This window comes from Haematobia irritans, chromosome 3, assembly GCF_050003625.1.
Source record: "Haematobia irritans isolate KBUSLIRL chromosome 3, ASM5000362v1, whole genome shotgun sequence".
Lineage (NCBI taxonomy): Eukaryota > Metazoa > Arthropoda > Insecta > Diptera > Muscidae > Haematobia > Haematobia irritans.
Window position 1 is genome coordinate 784,361 of NC_134399.1, and position 25,056 is coordinate 809,416.

General features: G+C 34.0%; 1 protein-coding gene across 5 annotated transcripts in view; it reads right to left on the reverse strand.

Moving 5' to 3' along the window:
* Positions 1-4,446: 4,446 nt before the first annotated feature.
* The window catches only part of slpr (mitogen-activated protein kinase kinase kinase slipper), a 224,707-nt gene continuing 204,097 nt past the window's right edge, over positions 4,447-25,056 (reverse strand). For 2 of the 5 annotated variants that reach the window (XM_075298467.1, XM_075298464.1), the window contains exons 3-12: positions 16,286-17,371; positions 15,726-16,221; positions 15,496-15,658; positions 15,265-15,431; positions 15,029-15,204; positions 13,470-13,785; positions 12,182-12,439; positions 6,914-7,301; positions 6,248-6,849; positions 4,447-6,118 (exon numbers count right to left, since the gene is read on the reverse strand). In XM_075298467.1, the coding sequence (XP_075154582.1) occupies positions 4,974-6,118; positions 6,248-6,849; positions 6,914-7,301; positions 12,182-12,439; positions 13,470-13,785; positions 15,029-15,204; positions 15,265-15,431; positions 15,496-15,658; positions 15,726-16,221; positions 16,286-16,834 (4,260 nt within the window). In that variant the 5' untranslated portion in view covers positions 16,835-17,371 and the 3' untranslated portion in view covers positions 4,447-4,973. Of the gene's footprint in view, positions 6,119-6,247; positions 6,850-6,913; positions 7,302-9,336; positions 12,440-13,469; positions 13,786-15,028; positions 15,205-15,264; positions 15,432-15,495; positions 15,659-15,725; positions 16,222-16,285; positions 17,372-20,801; positions 20,940-20,968; positions 21,197-25,056 lie in introns of those variants that run through there. The other 3 variants (XM_075298463.1, XM_075298465.1, XM_075298468.1) reach the window with 3 other exon arrangements.

Sequence of the window (25,056 nt, forward strand, 5' to 3'; positions counted from 1 at the left end):
GCTCGTTATATATGAGAGCAATAACTAAATATTTACAGATATGACTGATATTTTGTATAAATTGTAGAGGATTACCTTAGTCTAGGAATAATATTTCTAGTAGCTAAATATTCATGCAGATCAAAGTTATTATTGTAAACCACATATTTTGAAGGATTTCAAAGCAAAAAGTGAAGGTAATGTCATTACAAGTGTACTTAATGATATCATATCATATCTCTTTTTATATTCCTCATCGTCTACTGCGGAGGAGGAGGTGAATGTAAAATGTATACAGCCAAGAACATGGGTTTGGAAGTGTGAGGGCCGTTAAAAAAAAAAAAAAACTACCATCTCTTACATGGTCCAGATGAGTCAAGGTTGATCAGAGAAATGAGTATGCTATGATAAGCAAAACTCGTATTAGCATGTTAAGGACAAGAAGTCTTTGGTCCCACGACCATATTTTTTTCAGTGCAGAAATGCAAATATATTTCTGTTTGACAAACCATAATTAGGTTAGTTATTAATTGTGGATATTTCAAATCTCGAAAAAACTGAGATTGTAAACTTTGTATTAAAAACTAATATCCATCGATTTGATATATACTTCTAATAGGTTTTCTTGATGTATACATCCACAGGTTACCCTGTGTCCTTCGGGTTACAATAATTGAATAATCAAAATATCTAAAATTTTAAAATGGGATTTGGGTTTGATTAAAAGCACTTTTCGTAGGTGTCCTGGATGTATGTTCCTCTCATAATGGTAAAGTGTATAATTATCCTCTGATTTATAATATACATCCTCGAAAACGATTAACCACAAAAAAAAACATAACAAAATGGTTTCAGCTTTTTCTCGAACACACAAATGCATTTCATAAATGTTCGATTTTGTCCTTTAAAGGATGAATACTTTAGGTTTCTATGATATTCGATATTAAAAAAACTTCATTTTATATGTCTGGAATATATCTTCATAGTTTTTTTTAATAGTACTTTAAATATATCTTCACTAAAAACTTGTTGTTTTTAGGATTATTTTTTTTTTGTAGTGATTTTCAAATGGTTATGACCAAAAATACATATATGTTTTATTTTTCTGTAAGGCATTTTTACATGTATGCTAAATCTCTTTTTGTAATCTTATAAAACTTTTAAGGAATTTTTAAATTTAAAGTTTCCAAATTAGTGTGGTGTAAGTACTTTTCTTTTAAATAATCGCTTAATCCTAACAAACGGATGAATTATATATACAAAATCAATAATTACTAATTTGGCGTAAGAGGGGAGAATGGTACAATGGTAAAATTGGATAGCCATGGAAAAATATGTTTTATATTTATGAAATGTAGAAGAAATCTTTTTAGTTTTAGTCGTTTCTCATGAAAGTTATTGGCCCAGCTATAAATACATTTCCATAGGGATAAATTTATTACAAATTAACAAATTAAAAAAAAAAAAAAACTTTTTATATTTTTACATGTAGAGCAAGATCTCTTTTGTTGCATTAATATTATGCATACGAATATGAATGATTAAAAGGGAATATGAATGGTATATGATGATGTAGACTTTTAAATATGGGATTTGAAAATATTGAATACAAGGATCCCGGGATTTTCCTGGATTTTTTAGGGACCCCAAAATGTGCTGGATTCTTTAAATATTTTGAGTAATAACAATCTGCAGCATCAAAAAATTGTAGTACATTAAGCAAATTTGGTTTAATTCAATTTTATTAACAAAAAATCTAACAAAAGAACATAAGAGTAAATTAAAAAGTAATTTCAAATTGCTACTTAACAAACAAATATGAACACAAAAATTAATTAAACAGCTGTTTCATATTGCTTTAGAACTCAACAAAAGATTTTAACGATCTTCTTTTTCATTTCATGATTCTCTTAAAAAGATCAAGGCATCCAACATTTCATCAGATATAGGCGATCTTATCTTATTGCATTTGATGAAAAACATCTCTCAAGTAAAAAGATCAAGGCATCCAAATTTCATCAGATATAGGCGATCTTATCTTATTGCATTTGATGAAAAACATCTCTCAAGTTGACACTTGTCTAAGGGTCGTTTATACTGATTGAAGACACCCATTTATTAATAAAAAAATCCTAGAAAGGCATAAATTTAACAAATCTGGATTATTTTTTCGGGAAAATCCCGTCCCGGTATTAAGAACGCATTATCGCGCTAAAACTGTAATTTTTTCACTGTTACTTTTCTTTAATAATACATTTTTAAGGAAATAATATTTTCAGTTACTGCTTTGGATTATTCCCCACCAAGTCATAATAAAATTTAAAAAAAATATTATTCGAGAACCCGATAATTTTTGATAATTATCACAAATTTTTACTGCAAGTCGTTCGTTTACACCAAAAAGCCAGCGAAAGAGAGCCGGAGAGAGAATACCCTGCCAACATTTTTTGAATTTGGGGGCGCTTCTGAGAATCCCCAGTACGTTGAAAACAATCATATACGATATCAAAAACTCGTCGGAAAAGCGCCGTCACTATTGAGAAGTTGTACCACGCCAAGTTACTACAAAAAGGTTTCGCATGAGTGCAATTATTAGGTGCCTTTATAGATCAATTTAGAACGACGCCAATAAGAGACCCTCCAAACAATCAGAAAAAGCACATTTTAAGATAGTGGTAAAAGAATCATTGTGGTCGAGTAAAACACGTTTGTTTAGATATTTAATAATTTGATTAATTATTTACAAATTCTTAAAAATATAACATTTATACCACTATCACATCACATTTAACATAATTTTTTGCATTAATGATGAGGTAGAGTTACAAGTAGCGAGTTACATGTTGCAGCGTCTATCAGCCAGTGTTTTTATTCGATGGAGGCAGCGTGTCTGTAAAATATTTGAAAAACAATCACTTTATTCCATTTGGAAAATCAAAAATTGTTCACCAATATACCTTTCACAATTTTAAGCGTAAAATCTATGTTTTCAGAACTTTATTTTCGTTTTTATTTAAATAAAATAGAACAAGCTGTTTGCGCTTGACGTTTCACAAAAAATAAAATGGCTTTTGTAAAAGTAGTGATGGCAAAATACATGCATGAAGTACATTTTCTACTTTATGATATGCTGCCCCCCATCACAGTAGGATGGTTGTAGTGACATTTACGAGTCTGTGGTAGCGATGAAGATGAAATGGAACTTTGAGATGCTGGCAGGGTACTGAAATTTTTAATGTGCAAATAGTTAGTGGATGCCGTTCGGGAACTTTTCAACAATTTTAAGCAAAGACAGTAAAATACACTCTTACTCTCTTGCTAGTTTTTACTATATATTTTTTACTGGAAAAGAACGCGAACAGATATTATTTAATGGCCACTAACCGTTATTTGAAATATTGCAAAAGTAGCAGAATTGAAAAAAAAAATGCCTAGATTTCTAGCAATTTTTTTGCAACTCAGCATCAAAAGTACAAAATAGCTACATTGACATCACTGTTTTCTTCTTGTGGCGTTCGAGAATATTTACACGAAGAAAGTTAACAAATTAAAACATTGAAAAGTGCATAAAATTTCCAAAGGGATCTTCATAAAACATAACGAAAGAGTAATATACCCTTTTTAGAATTAACAGAAATAATGCACACTAGTGCATTTTATTGGTCAATCGGTGTTTTGTTTTATCTAAATTGAAAAAAAAGTGGAAACAGTGTATAAACATATCAATGGGGAATCCAGGAGGAGTTAACGGACACTAAAGAATCAAGGTAAAAAATATTACAATTTTTATGTTATATTTTCACTTGTGACTTGTGGATCAAAGTGCGCCCAAACATTTTATATGTTCACATAAAACAACATCAAATGATAATGCAAATCAAGTGAGACCGTTTTTGAAAGTTAAAGCAAAAAAAATGGTCACTAACCGTTATTTGAAATATTGCAAAAGTAGCAGAATTGAAAACCAAAATGCCAGATTTCTAGCAATTTTTAGCAACTCAGCATCAAAAGTATAAAATAGCTAGATTGGCATCACTGTTTTCTTGTGGCGCCATTCTTCTTGTGGCGTCCGAGATATTTACACGAAGAAAGTTAACAAATTAAAACGTTGAAAAGTGCATAAAATTTCCAAAGGGATCTTCATAAAAAATAACGAAAGAGTAATCTACCCTTTTTAGAATTAACAGAAACAATGCACACTAATGTATTTATTGGTCAATCGGTGTTTTGTTTTATCTAAATTGAAAAAAGTGGAAACAGTGTATAAACATATCAATGGGGAATCCAGGAGGAGTTAACGGACACTAAAGAATCAAGGTAAAAAATATTACAATTTTTATTATATTTTCACTTGTGACTTGTGGGTCAAAGTGCGCCCAAAAATTTTATATGTTCACATAAAACAAACATCAAATGGTAATGCAAATCAAGTGAGACCGTTTTTGAAAGTTAAAGAAAACTAAACTGTTGGGATTGGGATTTAAATCAAAACTATTATTGACCTATGACAATACATTTCAAATCATATTAAATAACACTGGGACAAATTTTCTGGACAAACTCCTTTTTAACGTATTTATCAATGGCATCCAATTTTATATTGTGAACTGTGTTCATGGGCCTGACTCTGTGTGTGTGTGTTTTATATTCACTAAGAAACCTGATAGTTCAAATTGTGGCAATATGCAAGAGGAAATTCCGTCTTAGGTTTTCCAATAGAGGCAGATAGAGAATGTTACATTTACTGGTTTACTTACGGCTTATTATATACATGTGTTTGGTTTGGTTTGTTTTGTGTGTTTTGTTTTTTACATTTGATACTCGTATTGGGCTGATCGTGACCTTCTTGCACCAGAATACCAACGATAGGGAATTTGTTGGTGATTTGCCGAAGGTGAAGTGAGTCCAGGCTGTCCATAGTTATTTAAAGACCATGTACTTGAGCGGGCACCAGGGCTACGAGCCAATTGAACTCGCAAATTAACAAAACCCTGCTAGGATGACGGCGAGGTTGATGATCCTGAAATATCTGCCGTATTGCGACGGGATAAACGTCGGGAATAGAGCGCTAATGATTTTTGACTTGCATTTGTTGCATTGGCCGCCGCTACTGGACTTAGAGCATCTGTATAGGCATCAGGGCTGAAACGTACACGACTATGTGACGATATGGAACCTTCTTTAGCACTCAGATAAGAACTATCATCGCTGGTCAATGAATCTGGGGGTGTAGGATTTGTGGGCGTACTACCAGCCGTACCGCCGGCACTGTTACTTGTTGCATTAAGAGGTGCGCCATTAGGCGTTTTATAGTTATTGTACTTTTTCAATGAGGAACGTAGTTTTGTGCCCATTGCCGACATAAACGCCATATTGTTCGGATCGAATGGTAAACTATCGGGTCTTTCAGGTATTATACGTGAAGCACTAGTGGCGTGAGCTGATTTAGGTTTTGGTGCTGTCGGAGCAGGAGATGGTGGTGAAGTCTTCATATTGATAGGAGACATCGGTGTTGAACGTGATCTTGTGTACATTGTGCGTTGTGGTGTATGATGCAATGAAGAAACCCCACCCGTATCTCGATATTGATATAGGGGCTTGTGAAGAGGACTTGTATTGAATGGAAGATTTTCATAGTCCCTCATACGATTGAGTGAAGAAATGTCGTTACGATTACTCGTTATAAAACGATGAGCTGGCTTTGGGGAGTTCTTATACAACTCCTGTTTTGTTGGTGGGGCCACTGCACCCGCTGGCAAGGCTGGATCTCTATGAGGTCCATAATCGGTATGTGGTAGAATAGCTACATTATTGTATTCATAAGGATGAGTGGTTGCCTCATCATAGTCTATTGCGTAACCTTGATTGTAATTGGAATTATTAGATATTGTGGAAGGTGTCCGTCTATGACCTGCTGCACTTACCCCCATTTGGGGTACTCTTGGAGGAGGAGTTCTCACCACCGGTGGAGAGGCATGGTGCTGCTGGGGTGCGGGTGGAGGTGGCGGTTGGGGTTCATAATTGTAATCATAGTAATTGGGCAAACGATGATTGTAGTCATATGAGTAATCAGGATATGATTTACAATCTCTTTCATAGGTTAGTTGATGCTCAGGGCGATATGGGAAGTAATTTGAACCTAAAAGAAAAATTAAAGTAAATTGAATTTGTTAATCTCAGAATTCTAAGCATACATCACTAACAACGAATGTGTTTCAGAGTATATATCGAAAGCGTCAATGAAAAGTAGATAACATTTTTAATTTACCTAAATATCCTGCTCGATGCGCCCCAGCTCCATAGGCTCCACCATCATTAGAGAAACTTGGACCATTTCTTAAATAGTCTTTGGGTGCAAACATTGGCTGTTGTGTTCCTCCTCCGCCCAGACGAAAATCTCTAAATGACTTTTCTATGGGCAAATTATCTTCTTGTTCAGAATATTCAAGGTTTTCTGTGAAAGACGATGTGCTTATTTTACGTCGAGGCGAAGGTGTAGGCGGTTGGGTATGGCTACCCAACGAGGAAGACAATATGCCGGATGTGTTATTAGTAAAATTTGATCCTAAACCACTTGTGGTCGTCGTCGATATGGTCGATGGCATTTTACGGATTTGCTGTAGCTGTTGTCCATAATGTTGCGGTGTAGGTGGCTGTGTGACACTTTTTCCATGATGATGCTGAGCGGGTAAAGCAGGCAGGCCCAAAGGAGAAGGATTGTATTTGTGGAATGGCGTGGGTGAGTCTGTGATATTAAACGCTTGTTTTTGCTTTTGTTGAGCCAAAGGTGAGTCGGTAGCAGTAGCGTCAGAACGCCTGGGTGAGCCTGGAGGTTCCGAGGGCTCATAAGTCAACGAACTTAAGGCCGTTCTATATAATTAGGATATGGAAATTTGTTAGTCCATTTGTGATATTGGCTGTGCAAAATACCCACCTATTTCGATTGCCAGTTCCATGGTATGTGTTTGCTGCAAATCTACGATCGTCTGTAGCTGTTACTTTTGGTAATTCCATTTCTATCGGAGCTGCTTTCAACGCAGGTACATCGCTCAATAAAGTTGGATGAAATGGTGAAACATTTGACATACGCACATCATAACCGGCCGCTACACCAGCCAGTAAGGCAGCCATATTGTAAAGCAGAACTTCTATTACGGATAGCTTAGGTTTGCGTATAGCATCGCCTGCATACAAAGTTGGCATGGGTATATTGGAAGTAAAGCGACTTAGTAAATAAGGATTTGGAGACATTATAGGAAGATTTGGACCACCGCCGGGCAATGTGTGAATCGGCGAGCACCAATCATCCTTAGAATTGTAGCCTGGTATGGTGGGGAATTAAGCGTGCATTAAAAATTGAATATAGAAAGAGGTGAGAAAAATTGTCAAAAATCATTCAATTGGAAATGACATACATATATATTTGCTTTTGTGGTTTGTGGCCTTTACCAAGTTTACTTTGTGTTTGTTTTATTTGTTTTGTATTAAATTTTTAAGGTTTAGTTAAAAATAAAACCAGTTTGTGTTTTTAGTTATTTTTTTAAGTTTTTATTTTTGTCGTTTTTTTAGTAAGACTTTTTTGCTTTTTATTCGTTGATATTGTTTTTGGGTTTCGTTTTTTTTTGTTTAATATGGAATATTTGTTTAATAAAACTATTTGTTATTATAAAACTAGTCGAGAAATTACTTAATAAATACAACTAAAAAATCTTACAAATAATGTAAACATTCTCTTATATAGAAAACAAGAATTAGTAAAGAAATACAAAAAAAAAAAAACTAAATCTAGAAACAAAAATATGTATTCAAAAGAAGCACTCGACGTTTACAAATTTCTGTTGTTGTGGTTTTCTGAAATAAATATAAACAAATTGGACAAAACATTGGGGACTTTTAAAATAAAACAAAAATTAAAACAGTTTTTAATAATCACAGTATTTTTGTTACAGAAAAAAATCATAAAAATATATCGTATATGAAAAATTGCTAATTATGTTTTGAATTTTAGAATTCATAATTGCCAAATACAGTGTGTGCGAATTAAAAAAAAAAATAGAAAAACTAAAACAAAATAATACAGATTGTTTTACTTTTGTTACATTAACAAAATAATAAATAATAGAAATTAAATAAAATAAAAATAATAACTCTTTGCAATAACAAATAGGCAATGATCAATTGACAATTGCGATATGATTTGAAAAGTATGAAATAACGTCGGGCAAAATTTCGTTAACAAGCATGCAATGAAAAAATTGAGGTTTTTATAGAAAATACTTTGAACTAAATGTTCCAATTTGTATACACCATAATTTGAAATAAATATCATATATCTCTGTTGGGGTTTAAGGCAGAATTACCGCTGAGAATACCCAAAAAGTGGCACAATATGTGTCATTCGTAATAAAAATTAGAAAATTCGTATTTAAATTTAGCAATAGTATAACGGTACACGGTAATTTACATTAGTTTTTACTCAAAATTTAGATTTGAGTAATTTCCTATTGTATACAACCCGTTTCTAGAAAGTTCCCAGTGAAGATTTTCAGGCGTGGATTATTAATTATTTAGGTAACAAAAAAAGTGGCACAAAAATGTGAAAATCGTTGCACAAAAAAAAAATCACCGCGTGAAAGAGCAAGGTTTCGTTAAAAAAAAAAAAAACTACATGCATATATTTTCGCTGCGGGTATAAACATTTGTTACAATAAGTTTTGACTTGCATAATGGTTCCTTAACAAACCTTGTCCTGACTAACGGGTCTATAAATGTTAAACACTTAGTTCTTCTCACTGTACCATTAGGATATTTACATCAACTTGTTTGGTATATAAGTTTTTTGGTTTACCCAGTGAACAAAGTAAAAAAGCGTAATTGTAAAGGGATTTAAAGGGGATTTTCAATACCCCATTTGTTGTTGCCCATTAAAACCCCAGCAGTTTATTACAAATTTGGGCTAACATTTATTCTAAGCAATTTTCCCATAAATTTCGATTACTCAACTGTAATCGACGCCTTTAAAAAATCTGTTCAAGCTGTTTTCTTTTTACCATTCGTGAGAATCTAATTTACGAGCAATTGCCGATCCCAAATCATATTTCCTATTTTGTATGACAATGTTTTATCATTCACTTCACGGTGCATTGGTATTAACACAAAGTTAAGGAATTCCGAAATGAAACTATTTGAAAATGCATTTTTTACGAAACAATTAAAAAATATGCAAAACGAAAAACTATATTTTTATATCTAGTAAAATATAGGCATTTATTTTACAATTTTGTGTAAAAAGATCATTCGTAGAAATGTTACTGTAATATTATTATTAAAAAAACTTAAATAACTAAATGCAATTGATTTTATATTTAATATATAACGGCACTTTGTTTTATTTCAATAAATATGGTATCTAAAAGTTTGCTTTTCAGAAAAGTCTTAATGGCTTGTAAACGCATACGTGGACGATCTTAAAAAATCTAATTAATTCCGTATTATTGAAAGGAATTTAATTTTTGCTGCATTTTGTACGACCTTTATAGTTTACTATTTTGGATTTTTTTAGATTAATTCTAAAACGGGCTTTTAAGGTCTCTATATATGCATATAAAAAGTCTTTATTTCATATTTTTATCTGATGTTTCGTTGGTAATTTCCAACTTCTTCTGGGATCAATTTATTGAAATCTGGCAACAATAAAAACAACCAAAAAACAAAACAAAAAATAAATTTTGTTTTAAAATCTAGAGTTGTGTTCTCAAATTTGCACATTTTGTGCATGCTAAAAAAACAAATCCGAAATTTTTAGCATTATACTGAAAAACAGAAGATGAAAATGACGACTACTATTCCATTATGAACTAAATTCCTTTTCTGAAAGGCCTCAACATTTTGTTGGGAGTTTATAAGGTTTGCATAGATCTACTCCAAACAGATACGGAATTATATTGAAATTTTTTTATGATCATCTCATTGCGTAATGGCTTGAACATGTTTTTGAGCAAATATAACTCTTTCTTCTCTTATCTGCGTGTTTCATCCGATCTAAAGAAAATATGTATATATGTATATATCTAAAACTAACCATTACCTAAAGATTGAAAGATATTTTACAATAAAAACTAGCATTTCAAAAAATTTTCTCCAATGGATACCTTCGTTACAAGGTACAACTACATATAGATTGGATTCCCTGGTCTGTGTATAGAATTTTAGTAGTGTAGTGTATTCAAAATATAAGGGGCAGGTATTCTTTGTGGTTGACTGTATACGCTTATGTGTGTGTGCGTTGGCGTGTTTGGAATTTATACCGACTCCAATTGGTCACATGATTTGGTACGCTGTGGTGAAATTCTTATGGAATCTCGATTTAAATCATGGGAATTCTCAAATAATTTATATGAACTTTTGGATTTTTGATATTTCTTTTTGGAGCGACTCAATGAACCAAAATTAAAGAAATTCATTAGAGATTTAAATTTAGCTGAACTGGAGGAATGAGTTTGATTTGAACTACCACCATCACTCTCAGTGCCAGTCGTTGTGGTAGTGCTGATTGATTTCTTTGCCGACTTCTTTGTTTTTTCTTTGGCATGCTTTAGGGCCATTTGCTGTTGCTGCTTAGCTTGCTGCAACAGCAATTGTTCTCTCATCTTGAGGACCTCCGGATCTGGCTGAACATCCAAAAATTTTCTAGTGGCAAATATTGAATTTTCATTGATGAACAGTGTAGAGAACTGGTCCTCATTTATGTGTCGTGAACTATTGTCAGGATCTGAGCAATAGGTGGCAAAACTAAATGAGTGGTTGTGTAGGCTAGCTGATGAATTGACATCACTGCCCATACCGCCCTCATCAAATGAGCCTATGTGTGATGAATTGTTATGGGAGCTATTGTTGGAACTATTATTATTGTTATTGCTTAAATGGAACGTTACCACAGAGGATTTACGTGATGTTTGCTGAGAACTAGACATGGAATTGTCGCGAGACGATGATTCCACCGAATTCAAAGAATCAAAACGGTCTTCAGTCGAGTGATAAGTAGATCCAAAGGATGAATTATTTTGCTCAGATATTGTGGAAGGCTTACGATAGTTTTGAGCAATGGCAGTCTGCTCGTATGCATTCGATTGTTTGCGAAAGAAACAATGTCGGGGAAATTGTGAACCAGAGCCATTGCGATGAAATCGATAGTAAGTCGATTCAGGATCTTCTTCATCAAAATCTTCGGCTAACTGGGAGGTTGAAGAGTACATGGTGAGATTAACACTGGATTTTGAGCTAACCGGTTCAGACTTTTGCCAATAACTGGCACTGTGAAAACCAGAACCTTCGTCTGAATTAAGATTTTGTGTATTTCTACTAGAAAATATCTCATCTAATGATTTCTGCATGGAGGTATAGAAGAGTCTATCATATGTAGGATTATCCGGATTGGTATTGATTAACATTAGCGAACCCTGCTGGGAGCAAGTTGCTAAAATGGGATTTTCACCTACTAGAGGCGACATATCGGGGGATATATAGGAAAACTGTTGCCTACGTGTGGTAGGCGATAGTCGACTATCAAGGGACAATTTCTTTCTCCCCGCTGGACTATTACCAAGACTACTACTGTGTTTTAGGTCATGAACTGGACTTCTATCGTGTGGTAATGGCATCTGAGAATTGTTTCGTCGAAAATTAAAACAGCCCACAACTTTGGGCGTTGGTGTATCTTTGTCCGAATCAAAATCATTCAATGGTAATTGGAAAGTTAATGGCAAAGGTGACCTTTGGGCGGTTAGTGTTAAAGAGTCCAAACCTCGATCGTGCGATTTTGTCTTATTCTTTGACGACGATTTCTTCAATTTGCCTTGAGACGTTTCATTCGTTTTCGTTGTGTAGGTTATTGTACTAGAACTTGAACGCGAAGATGCGCAACTATTTAAACCAATTTTACAATGGTTATGATGATGATAACCCATGGGTGAGTGACCGGTGGTCGATGATGGTAATGTAGTATTAGAATGCAGAAGATTACAATTATTAATATGGTGGCTAGTTTTGTTGCTGTTGTTTTTGATATTATTATTAATATTAATTGTATTATCATTGATTAATGTAACAAAAGCTGGATGAATGGTAGAAGGAGAAACCATGGACGATGAAGAAGTAGACGAGCAGGATGTAGGTGATGTAACAACGGTACTTGGTATGATACCTTGCGTTGTTGCACTACTGTTAATGTTAAAGCCATTCACATTGTTCGTAGGCGATGAAGGCGTTGATGACGCCGACGCCGCAGCTAGTTCACGTTGATGTCGAGCTGTTTTCTTATCTAAATTTGGAGCACTCTTACTAATTGTGGTGACATTAGCATGCCATTCCGTTGCCTGTAGAGTGGTGTTCAAATGTGTTCGTTCTCGTTGATGAACTGTGCTTGGACCCCAAGTTTTACCTTTAAAACCCTCGGGACTCACTATGATGGGGGGGTAAATATGAGGGGAAAAGGAATAAACAAAATATATTAAAAAATCAAAAAGAAAATAAAAATTATATGTAAATAAATAACAAATAAAAAAAAAACGAAAAAAAACACTAAACAAAATTCCATATTTGTTCACTATGCTACGATACCATAAAGTGTTTTTCAAGTTTGTTTACTCAATAAGACTGTGTATAAATCGGCATTTTGAAAGCGTGATTGAAAAACGGGAATAAACAGCCGCTGAAAATCTTTTTGGTGCTCGGCAAAACATGGATTGAACTCATGATCCTTTGTATGCAAGGCGGGCACTACGATGTCTCTCAAGACAAATTTGTTTATCTGATAAAGACCATTTCCTCCTCAATGCAATTGTTGGCAACTTTTTCCATCTAAATCGTGTAATGGTTTATGGTCCGATGGGACCATTAGACCTCTCTTTTTTGAAAATAAGGTTAGGTCATCAGGTACGATGAATGAATTATGACTTTATGCTCGGAGTTGGATATTATTGATATAGAAATCAAGAAGGCGCTACATAAGCAACGAAGCACATTTCTTTCTCTTGAATTGGTGAACAACATTTGACTTTGCTTTAATTCCTTGCCACTTCTACCAAACGAACTATAAGATCTGTCCACGTTGGCATCCAATACTTGTTTTCTTTGCTTTTCCTTTTTTGTGAGATATGTCATACAATTCATTCACTTTATTTTACTTTAGCAAAACAAATACCGATTAACACACAGTCTGGCACAAGTATGTATTAGCTCTTCTACATTAAACCATAACCATAAAACATTCTTGTTTTATTGTTGTCAATGATTTCCAGTTCCTTCATTCCCTATAAATCATACCTGATTAGAATTCTAACATTCTTTGGTAAGAAAAAATTTCCTTATTTCATTAATAATTCACTAATACTTCAGGACTGTTTTCAATTCTCACGATTGGATGTATAACTATTCCCTAAATTATCTCGGTAGAAACGTTGAACAATATTTGCCTTTCAAGGGCTACTTACGTGCTACTATTCTTAAACCCGATATCGCTGGCGATCCGGGTGGTGTAGGTACACCACAGGTTTGATCCCTTATCGTTGTTATCTTATGGCGAAAACCGGTTGGCAAAGATATTTGCACAGGATCTTTTTTTGGTTTAAATTTTATTTTGTTACGTCGTTTATTGGGTTTTGGTATTGTCTGTAGTATTATCAATTCACGTCCCATTAGTTCCAGCTCACGGGCACGCAATTGTTGCTCGAATATTTTCAGGTTATTAGCATGTTCGTGCTGTTGCATTTGTATTAGTCGCAGCTGTTCCTCTTTATTGCGCAATTCCTGCAAGGTGATACAAAAAGAATTAAAAATTAGAATTTGAGAAAATTAGAAACAAGGGTGAGTGAATGGAAGGAATAACAAATTAAAAAAATAAAGTAATCTCTCTCAAGGTCATTAAAGAAAATATTAAATAAATAAAACCTATTTCTATCCTTTTGATCCACATGTGTTTTGTTTTTACATAATAGATAATGTCTCATAATTTAGTGAAATACTAAAGTGAAATAAAATAACAAAACATTATGAATGATGGATAATAATCTTACCTCTTCAATATTTTGAAAACGCTACAATACGAATTGAAAATTGCTCGTTGGATATTATGATGTTAGAGGTTTTACATAGTAGTATTATATACAAAATGATTTATTTCCGAAGAAAATCAATTTGTCAGGGAGTTATACATATATGATGCGTATGCCAAATGGGAAATATGTTTTGGCGGGAAATAAAAGGAAAGGAAAAAAGAGTAAAACATAGCAAAGAAAAATGTTTAAATATGATCAATATGAAATGTTTTATTGTTAAAAATAAGTGTTAATGAAATAAAACCATAACTACATTATAAGGTTATTGTTTAGACAAAACTTTAAAGGAAATTCAATAAAAACTAAGGGTTTGGTTAACAACTTTAGAGTGTACATATATCCTCCTGCCCACGTTAACTTCTACATAACAAGATAAATTAACAAGTGAAGTACTATTGTATAGACTTCATTGATAAATCCTGCACATACATATGCTGTGAGAAGGTTTATTGAATTACTTCCAAAGCCTACTTCCGCTAATGACCTAAAATAACCGTAACAAGTTATGGCAAAAATAAAAATATAGTCCAAAATGTTGTTTGTTATTTTTCTGTTTATGTGATATAATTGAAAATATAATTTATAAAAAAAAAGAAAAACATCCAAAACTGTTCGGTCCCAGGACGCAGCTCCCAACTGTAATTTTTACCTTTTCAATTCTTCAACAGAAGAATTTAAAATTACCATATAATTTGAATATAAAAAGAGGAACTTTTTCATCTAAATACCATCTCCTTACAGCAGAACGGTGAACCCAAAGAGACAAATCACAGAAAATGTGACGGAATATATTTTATATAATTTGTATATTTAAATTATATAATTTATTTATATATTCGAAAAACAAGAATTTTAGATATTGCTCCTACACAATGTTGGGGGATTTTGCTGAAAATTGCTCTTGTTTACTGACTTAACATATTCTTTAGTCTTACCTTCTCTTTCAAACGCAATTCATGGAGAACTTCAGCAATTTCTTTTTTCCAACCATCTTGCATAGTATGAAATGATTCTTGCGGAGTGGAGGTGAAACCAGAGCGAGCTATATCCTCTAATTTCATAAGAATATCCTTGAAACCTGGGCGATTATGAGGATCTCCTTCCCAACAACCTGGAAATAAAATAACACCATAAACATATAAATCCAAGGTGAAATTGTCTATGAACTAACTTTTCATAAGTTTTCCCCAAGCTTCGGGACACGTTTTCGGTATAGGCAATGTCAAGGTATTGACTGCAACCCCATAAGCCACTGACAATGAATCGAAACCTTTGTAGGGAGTTTCACCGGTTATAAGTTCCCAAAGTAGGACACCATAGCTCCAAACATCGGATGATCTGCAGAAAAAATATGTATATAAGTTTTTTTTGTAATGTCTCGTAAATATTTAAGTAAAATTACTTGGAATAGGTGCCACGACTTATCACTTCTGGAGGCATCCAAGCATAGGTTCCCGCTGCCGACATCCTCGTCGTGTTATAAAGTTCTCTTGCCAGACCAAAATCTGTTATTTTCAAAGTCTTCTTGTGCAAATTGTCACCCTCAATAGCTTCAAATATTAGAACTGTTAATGAGAAACGATAAGCCTGATTAGTTTTCAATGCTGGGAGAATATCTAGATATACTTATACCATTAGAACTTTTCAAGTCTCTGTGTATCACTGATATGGGTGCTTCATTGTGTAAATAATTCATACCCCTAGCAATTTGTATGGCCCAATTTACCAAGACATCTGGTGGTATTTTTCGACCTGCTAGCACACGATTTAGGCTACCTCCTCTTGCATATTCCATCACCAAACAGAGTTTAGGAGGTTTCAGACATACACCTCTCAACGAAACAATATTCTCATGCTTCAGAGCCCAAAATAATTTCGCTTCTTGCATAACACTATCGCGCATAGTGTCCATATCTTCATCCGCAGTCTGGCGGGCAGCTTTGATGGCGACTTCTTCATTGCGATAATAGCCTCGATGTACTTTACAGAAGCCACCAACACCTATCACCTCTTCAATGTCCAGTTCTTCGTATTCAATTTCATGCGGCTGAATATCGCCAATAGCTGAAGGCACATTTATCATCATAGGATCATGATTTGTAACAAAGTTACTGGGGAATATTCCCACCTTTATCATCAAAAGGATGAAATTATTATTCTGCTGCTACTGAGATTCATGATTGTTATCTTACCTTATCGCCAATTTTGCCAATCCACCACCCTTCATCACCCGATACATTTGGATCCATGGATAATACCAACACAACCTGGCCCCTTTCAAGGCTTAATTCATCTTCTCCTTGGGCCTCATAATCGTATAAGGCCGTCCAAAGGCTACCATCGGGCACATCTGGCACGCTGCCACTTTGTGTCGTAACTATGGCCGAATCAATTTGTGTATTTGTGGAGGAAGCCGTAGTGGTAATAACCTTGGAGTTACCATTTGTATTACCTTCAGCACCCGAGGAAGCTCCCAAATTCGTTGAATTGTAGCCATTGTATGATTTTATTTTAGTTGTTTGCTGTTGACTGTGATTTTGTTGTGATGCTACTGTCGATTTGAATCCATTTGTTGTTGTTGTAGTTTGTTGTTGCGATACAACAGCCGACGTTCCAGTTGTTGCAATGGCTGCACCTTGGAGCACAAGGGACGTGGAAGTTGAGGCATTATCTGTGTGCTGTTCCTCACTAATTGCGATCATTTGTGTTTGTACGGTGTTATAGTGACGTGCTGCAGGCATTAAATGGTGTTTGTGGTGGAAGATGCCGAATGAAAGCAAAACCCCACTAATAAGAGAAACAGTCAAACATTCGTGCCAAAGATCAGACGAGAGTCCGAATGCGCTACAAAATCCTTCTCAGTATGTGATCCTTTGTTTTTTGGAGTTGGATATAATTTTCGATTATGGTACTTGCCCCAAGGGGTGAAGTTGATTCTAATGTAGCTGTTGTTCTTATGCGAATTGCAGCTTAAACCTTTATTGATTGTTTTATTGCTACTGCACAAAAATGTTAAGCAGTTATTTGTCGTTATTGGCACCAGCCACTTTTCTACAATATGCGTTTATGTTATTTATGATTATTTTGCTGTTGTATTTGAAAGAATTTAACCCATAAGCCAGTTATATTTTAAAAGGTGCAATAAGTCTTCTTGTCTCGGATAATTATTGAATGTGGGATCCTTGTCGCAGCTTCTGTCTATGATGTGTGTGAAGTTTTTAAGAATCGATTGTAGCGATGATATAATTTCCAAGTTATTATTGTTGTTTAGATGACATCTGCGGAATAAAAAGGTTAAGAAATTGCGACATTGAAATTCTCGTATTTTTATAGTTTAGGGTTCAGCCCAACAAGTCTTCAAGTATAGAGCCAAGCCTCCTCTAAGTGATTTTATGCATAGCGTGACCTGTCGAGGAGCAGCAATCATTGTTAGGTGAGAAAATGGATAATAATAATAAAATGCTGCGCAATTTGCCCATAATTTGAGAAAATTTAGATATAGCTTACATCTATGGGTATTATCAGATTTTTACAAATATGATTATATTGATACATGTTCATAACGCCAGCCATATAGTTTCAGATTAGGAAATACGTTGTCATTTAGACATCTTCACAAATATGGCCATATTACCCAAGTTTGTCATTTTCGAACCCGTCACAAAGCAGGTTTACTAGTCGAATTACATCGTCTTTAGCTTTTTCAAGCAATGACCATTATATTTGTTTATAGCATGGATAACATTTTCCAAATTTGAGTTATTCTAAGATATCGAGCAATTGGAAAGTCAGCAATTGCGCCCTCCTATGCACACACTGTAATCCTAATATTGTTTCAATACTAATGGGGCGATGTAAAATGAAAATATTGCAAAATTTCCATTCAATCTATAAAACCAAGAAACACCACCAATCGAATCGTGTGAAAACAATGCTCCAAGTGAGGCGAAGAAAAAAAAACAAACATCAAAGGGAAAACCCCAACACTACACAAACTAGCACTTCAACACCAACAACAACAAAAACAATGTAATCAACTTGAAAAATTGCAACAGAACCCACACTACACATACACGTTACCAACTTAGCTGGAGCAGAGAAGCTGCATAGCACAGATGTACGCACCACCCCGTATTGTGTCCAACATGGTAGACCAAAACATTTTTCTACCTCCTTCTCAGTGCAAGAAAAACAATTAAATTATATTAATTTTGCTCTTGATAGAGCTCATTCAGCGAATAGGGAAATCATGAGGAGCCTAATGCAGACAGTGTGTGATACACTGTGGTTCAAAATAAATTATGGCGGCTAGAATTGTGGACTTTTTCCTCATTCACCGTAAACCTACAAAATCCACTGAAAATAAATTTCCAGTGTCATTTTCCGAATAACAAAATAGATTTAAAATCTACTTTCCAATGTAAATGACCTATAAGGAATACAGCTACCTTAATATATGTTATTCTGACTTTCATTTTAAGGACCAATAGCTATAAGGATTTTGATAGTAATGAATAAAAATTTAAATAAAGGGAAATAGAAAAACCTATGTTTTATACCCCGCCAGCAATTCGATAGGAAGTCCTGCAACAATAATTCACATCCATTATTTATTACAAAAACAATTTTTGCGAATCTATTCACAAAAATTTACAATTGAGAGCAAATCCAGGAACAAATCTACTTCAGCACAAGTTGTTAAAAATAAACAATTTTTTTTGAATGTAGGAGAAGGGATTTCAAGTCGAAAATGTAAAGTAAAAAATTTGGCGGAAAAGCCTAGTTTTCGAGATATCGACATCTGAAAATCGGTATTTTCATTTATATTTTTTCCTAATTCTGACAGCAATTTTTCATGAAATGAATAAAATTCCGTTTTTTGCGTATTTGGTAAAAATATTACATTTTAAGCAGAAAATATTAAGTAAAAATTTTGTTGGAAGAGCGTATTTTTCGAGATACTGACCCTTAAAAACTGAGTATAGGTGGCCGGCCTTCGGCCGGGATTTGACACTTTCTCCTATGGACAGGGTCCAAAGTGGGCTAACGCGAACCCAAAGAGAATAGGTAACCGGCCTTTGGCCGGGTTTTGAGACTTTCTCCTATGGACATGGTCCAAAGTGGACTAACGCGAACCCAAAGAGGATAGGTAGCCGGTCTTCGGCTACCTTCTCCTATGGATAGAGTCCAAAGTGGGCTAACGCGAACCCAAAGAGAATAGGTAACCGGCCTTTGGCCGGGTTTTGAGACTTTCTCCTATGGACATGGTCCAAAGTGGGCTAACGCGAACCCAATGAGGATAGGTAGCCGGCCTTTGGCCGGGGTTTGAGACTTTCTCTTATGGACAGAGTCCAAAGTGGGATAACGCGAACCCAGGACCTCTCCGGGTACATGTTATTATATATATATTACTTTTAGGATGATTATGTGCGATGGATACTAAATCCAATATACGTGGCAATGAAAACTTTAGGGGCCCGTAACTCCGAAAATAGGTCTTTCCGCCAAAAAATGGTCTATTACATGTTGTGTTTAGAATCGAAAAGTCTACACGCTGGCCAAAAATTTGACCAATCGGACCACTTGTACTAAAGCAGATTTAAGCCCACATCCATTATCTAAGGTGTCAGAGAATGGAGTGGATTGAAATCACACTGAATACCAAAAGATCCTTTAAAATGTACTGCAGAGAATTGTTAAACTCTACGAATATCCATTAATTAACATACGCAATGTGTGAAAGTCCTTTTCAAAGCTGCTCTGAATCGGGAAAAAATCATTTTGAATCAGGTAGTCTCTCAAACAACAAATTAATAAATAATTGGGAAAAAATTGTTTCCCTAATGCGAATGATTAGATAAAATTATTGTAACGAATTCCGATCGGCCAAAATCCACGAATGCGAACACTGTGCAGTCTGAAGCAAAACACCAAATAAACAAAAAGGGTAGCCAGCAATTTCCCTGCTCCCTTCTATTTCACAAACATTCGCAGTATTTTTATGAGCTTCCTATTTAATTTATTACCCAAGTCGATTTATTCCTATTTCCCTATATTTATATTCTGAACACTTTGACATTCTTTCCAATATTTGAAATCTCTTATTAGTAGTCTATTGACCGCTATGTGGTTTTGTGTAGCACGATGTAGATTCATAGAAATTAAATAAAACAATATTGGCCTATTTTTAAATATTCAAAAATGCATTATATATTTTTCTATCAAATACCAATTCCCTAGTATCACCCTAATTGTCAAAAATTTCCCCAATTGACAGTCACCAATAATGACAACAGAAACACTGAAATTGGAAGGAAAAGAAAGAAGGCTTACAAAGAGAGATGAGAAAAAACAAAACAACAACTAATAATGGATGTCGTCGATATTGCTGCGACGACAGCAATACTCATAGATACTACTTTGCGAGATACATGAAATCTTGGAGGTAGTTTTTCAATCGTTTTGTTTTATTCTTTATATCCCCCCGCCTGTCCAAAAGAAAAATTTGATGTTTTTTGTAAACATTCAGGTAAAATTCAAAGCATTTTCAAAATAATTTCTACGAGTAATTTGTGCGTAGATAATACGAATTATGACACGCCTATATTTCACAATTTATCCTTTTGTCCAACATAATTCGATCACTGTCTCGATTTGGGGTTCACATTCACGACACATTCATTTCATTTTCCCATACAAATATTTTACCACACTTTTGGTAGTTTATTTCCATATTTTTAACGAGCAATATTTATCCGTATATACATGACTTAATTTTTTATTTATTTGAGTATTATTTTTTTCGATTATTTTGCAGCTGCATTTTTAAAACACCTTATATCTCACAGGCTGGACACTCATACTATTCCACTTACATGAAGATACACACACATACTCTAATACACTAATCCATGTTATTACTTTGCAACTTTTAGTGACTTTGTCGTTTATCCGATTTCGTTTTTATATAAAAAATACTGTAACCGTGTTTATTCGTCTTAGTTTTTCGTTAATTAATTGTTGATGAAATATAATTTAACAACAATTTCGTTTGCAATTTGCATGGTCGATGTCGACATATATTTTTTCTCCCGTCTCTTTTGTAGTTCTGACATTTCAGTAACAGGGGTGTATTTTTGCTTACAAAAGTGTTGCCACAGCGAAATAAAAATAACGATGTGTAGTCTTCATATGATAAAATCATACTTGAGTTAGCATCCAACAAACAATTGACCAATTTTTCGCCCTAAAATTGTTTAGTGTAAAATATTCATTTCAATTATGGTAAAAACAATAAACGATATAGCAACTGTTGAAAAACTTACCGCAGATTCTGTAATAAATAAGAAAAAAATAAAAGTAAAAAAAAACTAAAATCTAAAAGCACTTAGGCCGCTTTCTCCATGTCTTGTTAATATTTCTCGTGTCGATAAATCAGCTGATCCCATACAAAAATTTTTCTAACTGGTGGTCTATCCTCCGGTTAAGTATTAATCGCAGGATGAGAAGCTGGCCATTATATCCATATTCTAATCCTCGGGTTAATACTTAACCGGAGGAAAGAATACCGGTTAGTGAACAATTTTTATGGTATCAACTGCTTACACGACATTGAAAAACCGGCGCTTACAATGCAAAAGAAGTATGTAAATCGTCAATTCAAGTGGAAAAAAATGATGTTCCTTGTGAAACACGACTTTAGCTACAGTTTAGGTTGTATACTAAGTCCGAGTTCAGCCTTTAAAATCAAAAGTAAATATTTAAAAACAGAACTGAATTTAACTTCTTTTTAGCAAATACTATTACAACGGGAACCATTTAAAGCAATCATTTAATAAGATTTCGACTCGAAATAAAAATACAAACATTTTCCACCTGAAACATTGTTTAATAGGCAGTAAGATTTATTGTACAGTCCATAGTGTAGATATTTTTACATTTTACATTTACATTTATTTATTGAATAATAACCGCACAACAAGAATACAAAATTCTCATAATTATAGTACGGGGAGAATATCCTATATGTTTTTAAAATCTTATAACTAATACAATTATATAAGAAAAATTAAAATATAGAGTTGAGTCAACAAATTAGAACAAGAAAAAATACAATATTTTATTAATAAAAATACATTTTTCATTTTATTTTTGCTATTTATCGTCGGTTACATTTTTTCTTAATCGGCCATTTGTAGAATATATATGACTATATCAAAAAGCTTTGGTTAAAAAAACTTCCATTTGAAATGATATTTAGAATGCTATATTTACGCTTAGGTTATATGCCTCGATAATACTGTATAAAACTAGTTATAGAAAACATGTGATTTTACGTTGTAGAATTTAATTAAAATCCACATTGCTTGTATTACGAGAGAGATAGAGAATCCCTTAAAAGAGAGTGGGGGCTATGGGTGGGTGGAGAGAAACTCTCCACAAATGCCACTAAAGGAATTTAGCGGTAGATTTGTGTATTGTTAGGTTTATCACAGCATCTTTTGCTCTCTCTCTCTCTCTCCTGCGCTCCACTCATGCATATGGCTGCTGTGGTCCAATATTGTAGATGTTATGTTGTTGTTGTTTCTCTGCTTTGACAGGGTATACCTATTGTATATATGCAGAAATCCAGAGCGAGCAAGGCATTTTCATCTCATATTAGCAATATACGAAACGAAGTGAAAAATCTTCTTTCAGTTACGCGCAGACATTTGGATTAAACGTGTTCTTTGTAGTGATAATCGTCGTATTTTGCGAAGCACTAAAAATAGTTACAACTTAAAAAAAAAAAATAATTAAAAAAATTAATCAAAAATGTTTTTTCTCTAGTCGACGAAATAAATATTAAAAATTAAGTGGAAAAAAGTAAAATAAAAATATCACTCCATTTAAGCAATCGGAAACGTATCAAACAAGTGCAAAATGTTGTGGTGAGGGTGGGAAAATTATATGTCCTGCAAAAAAGCTAAAATTTATACGATTTTTACTTCGGAAAGTGTGGGTGTCTTCAAAGAACGAAAAGACGAAAAAGTCGAGATGAAATACAAATCACGTTTAGAAGCCTTGTTTTCGGTTCATTATTGCTCAGCAAACGGCAATAGGCAAATATGAAACAGAGACCGAAACGAATTTACTTAAATCACAAATGCGTATTTCACGATGTCATTTTCGGCTATGAAAGAACTATGAATCCTAGAAGTGACGTGTTTTATATTTAATTATAGTCATTATTTAATATTAAAAGTGTTATTAGCAAAACTTTAATTTATTTAAAAACATCATCTTCATATTGAACTTAGATTTGTCATACGCATTTATCCAACAACAACTGGTTGGTGTGTTTTGCCTTGACACACAAAGTCCTGTGAAGCGATTGTGGCCACACACTCCTATACAAACACACACACACGCATTAAATGAGTGGGTGTATGGTTCGTCTAGACTCCACAAAAATTTGCCTTAAATTGTTTATTAATAATTAAAATTTACTCATGCCAAAAATTGTATTTCCCTCGACAGAATTTCGTGCATGAATATGGCCTGTTGATGTTAAATATATTCTGGGGATTTGCGAGGACTTCATATGCGTTTCTATGGCAATTAGTATGAGCACCTAGATACGGCGTAGCATAGCAAATTTTCCGTGGCAAACACACTGACAGAAAAATATGGGGGTTTTCTATTAAATGTGATGTTTGTTATATGGAATTGCTGCCTTACCGCCCGATGTAATATCCTTTGCCATTGAGCTAAACATAGAATCGGGCAGTACTTTATGAATTTGGCTACGAATTGCATCCGTATTCTCCGAATCTTGTTTCCTGCGGTTAATAGCTGTTCTTAGAAAGAATATTCGCATGGAAGAAATTTTGGTCAACTGAAGAATTGATCGCCAAAAGTGAGGTTGTTTCACCCAAAGTGAAAATAATCAAATACGGAAAGACTAAAGTCGGGCTGGGTCGACTATATTATACCCACTTTATAGGTCAAATTTGACATGTATTGCTAGAATGTGAATTCTATTCGCTGTGCAAAATTTCACGTAAATCTTTGACCTTTGTGGTCATATGAGTGTAAATCGGGTGAAAGATATATATGGGAGCTATATCTAAATCTTAACCGATTTCTTTCAACGTCAATGGGATTCTAATCTGACCCAAAATATATTTGTGCCAAATTTGATTCGATTGGACTAAAACTGCGACCTAGACTTTGATCACAAAAATGTGTTCCCAGATAGACGGACATGGCTAGATAGACTCAGGGCCCGGCCCTGCGCAATATTGCCAAAGACACCATGTGTCTATCTGATCTCCTTTTGGGTGTTACAAAGATATTTATTATCTGAGATTTAAAACTTAGTAGAGACCCATTCTCTATCCTAATATCGCACAGAAAAAATTTCACGAAAATTTTTCCAATTAAAATCTTAATTGAGTTTTAAAAAATATTCAATTAAAAATTTAATTGATTTTTTAATTGAAATAAAAATCAATCACACAAATTAATACTATCAATTAAATATTTAATTGGATCGATTAATTTTTTAATTGACTGTCAATTAATTTTTTAATTGATACTATCATTTCTGTGATTGAAGACATTTCAATTAAAAAATTAATTGGATCAATTAATTTCGTGATTGAATCAGAAATTTATTTTTGTGTGCGGTTAAGAGTTCCATGTACACTCTCTAACGTATTAGAAGATTTCCACAACATTTTTTTTCTCGATGCACTCAAGCCACATAAGCTATACCAAATACAAGAATAACATTCAAGTAAAGGCATGTTACCATAATTAATTACCGACGTAATGAGAACTTTTCTCCCTTTGCCGTTATATTTGCAATTGTTGTTGGCGGTATAAATGGAAGTTTAATGCTGCTGAATCGTAATTGTGACGAAAATAGTTTTCGCCATTTTTTTCTTCAGGCTAAGGAATGTAGTGCATACGCAACGAT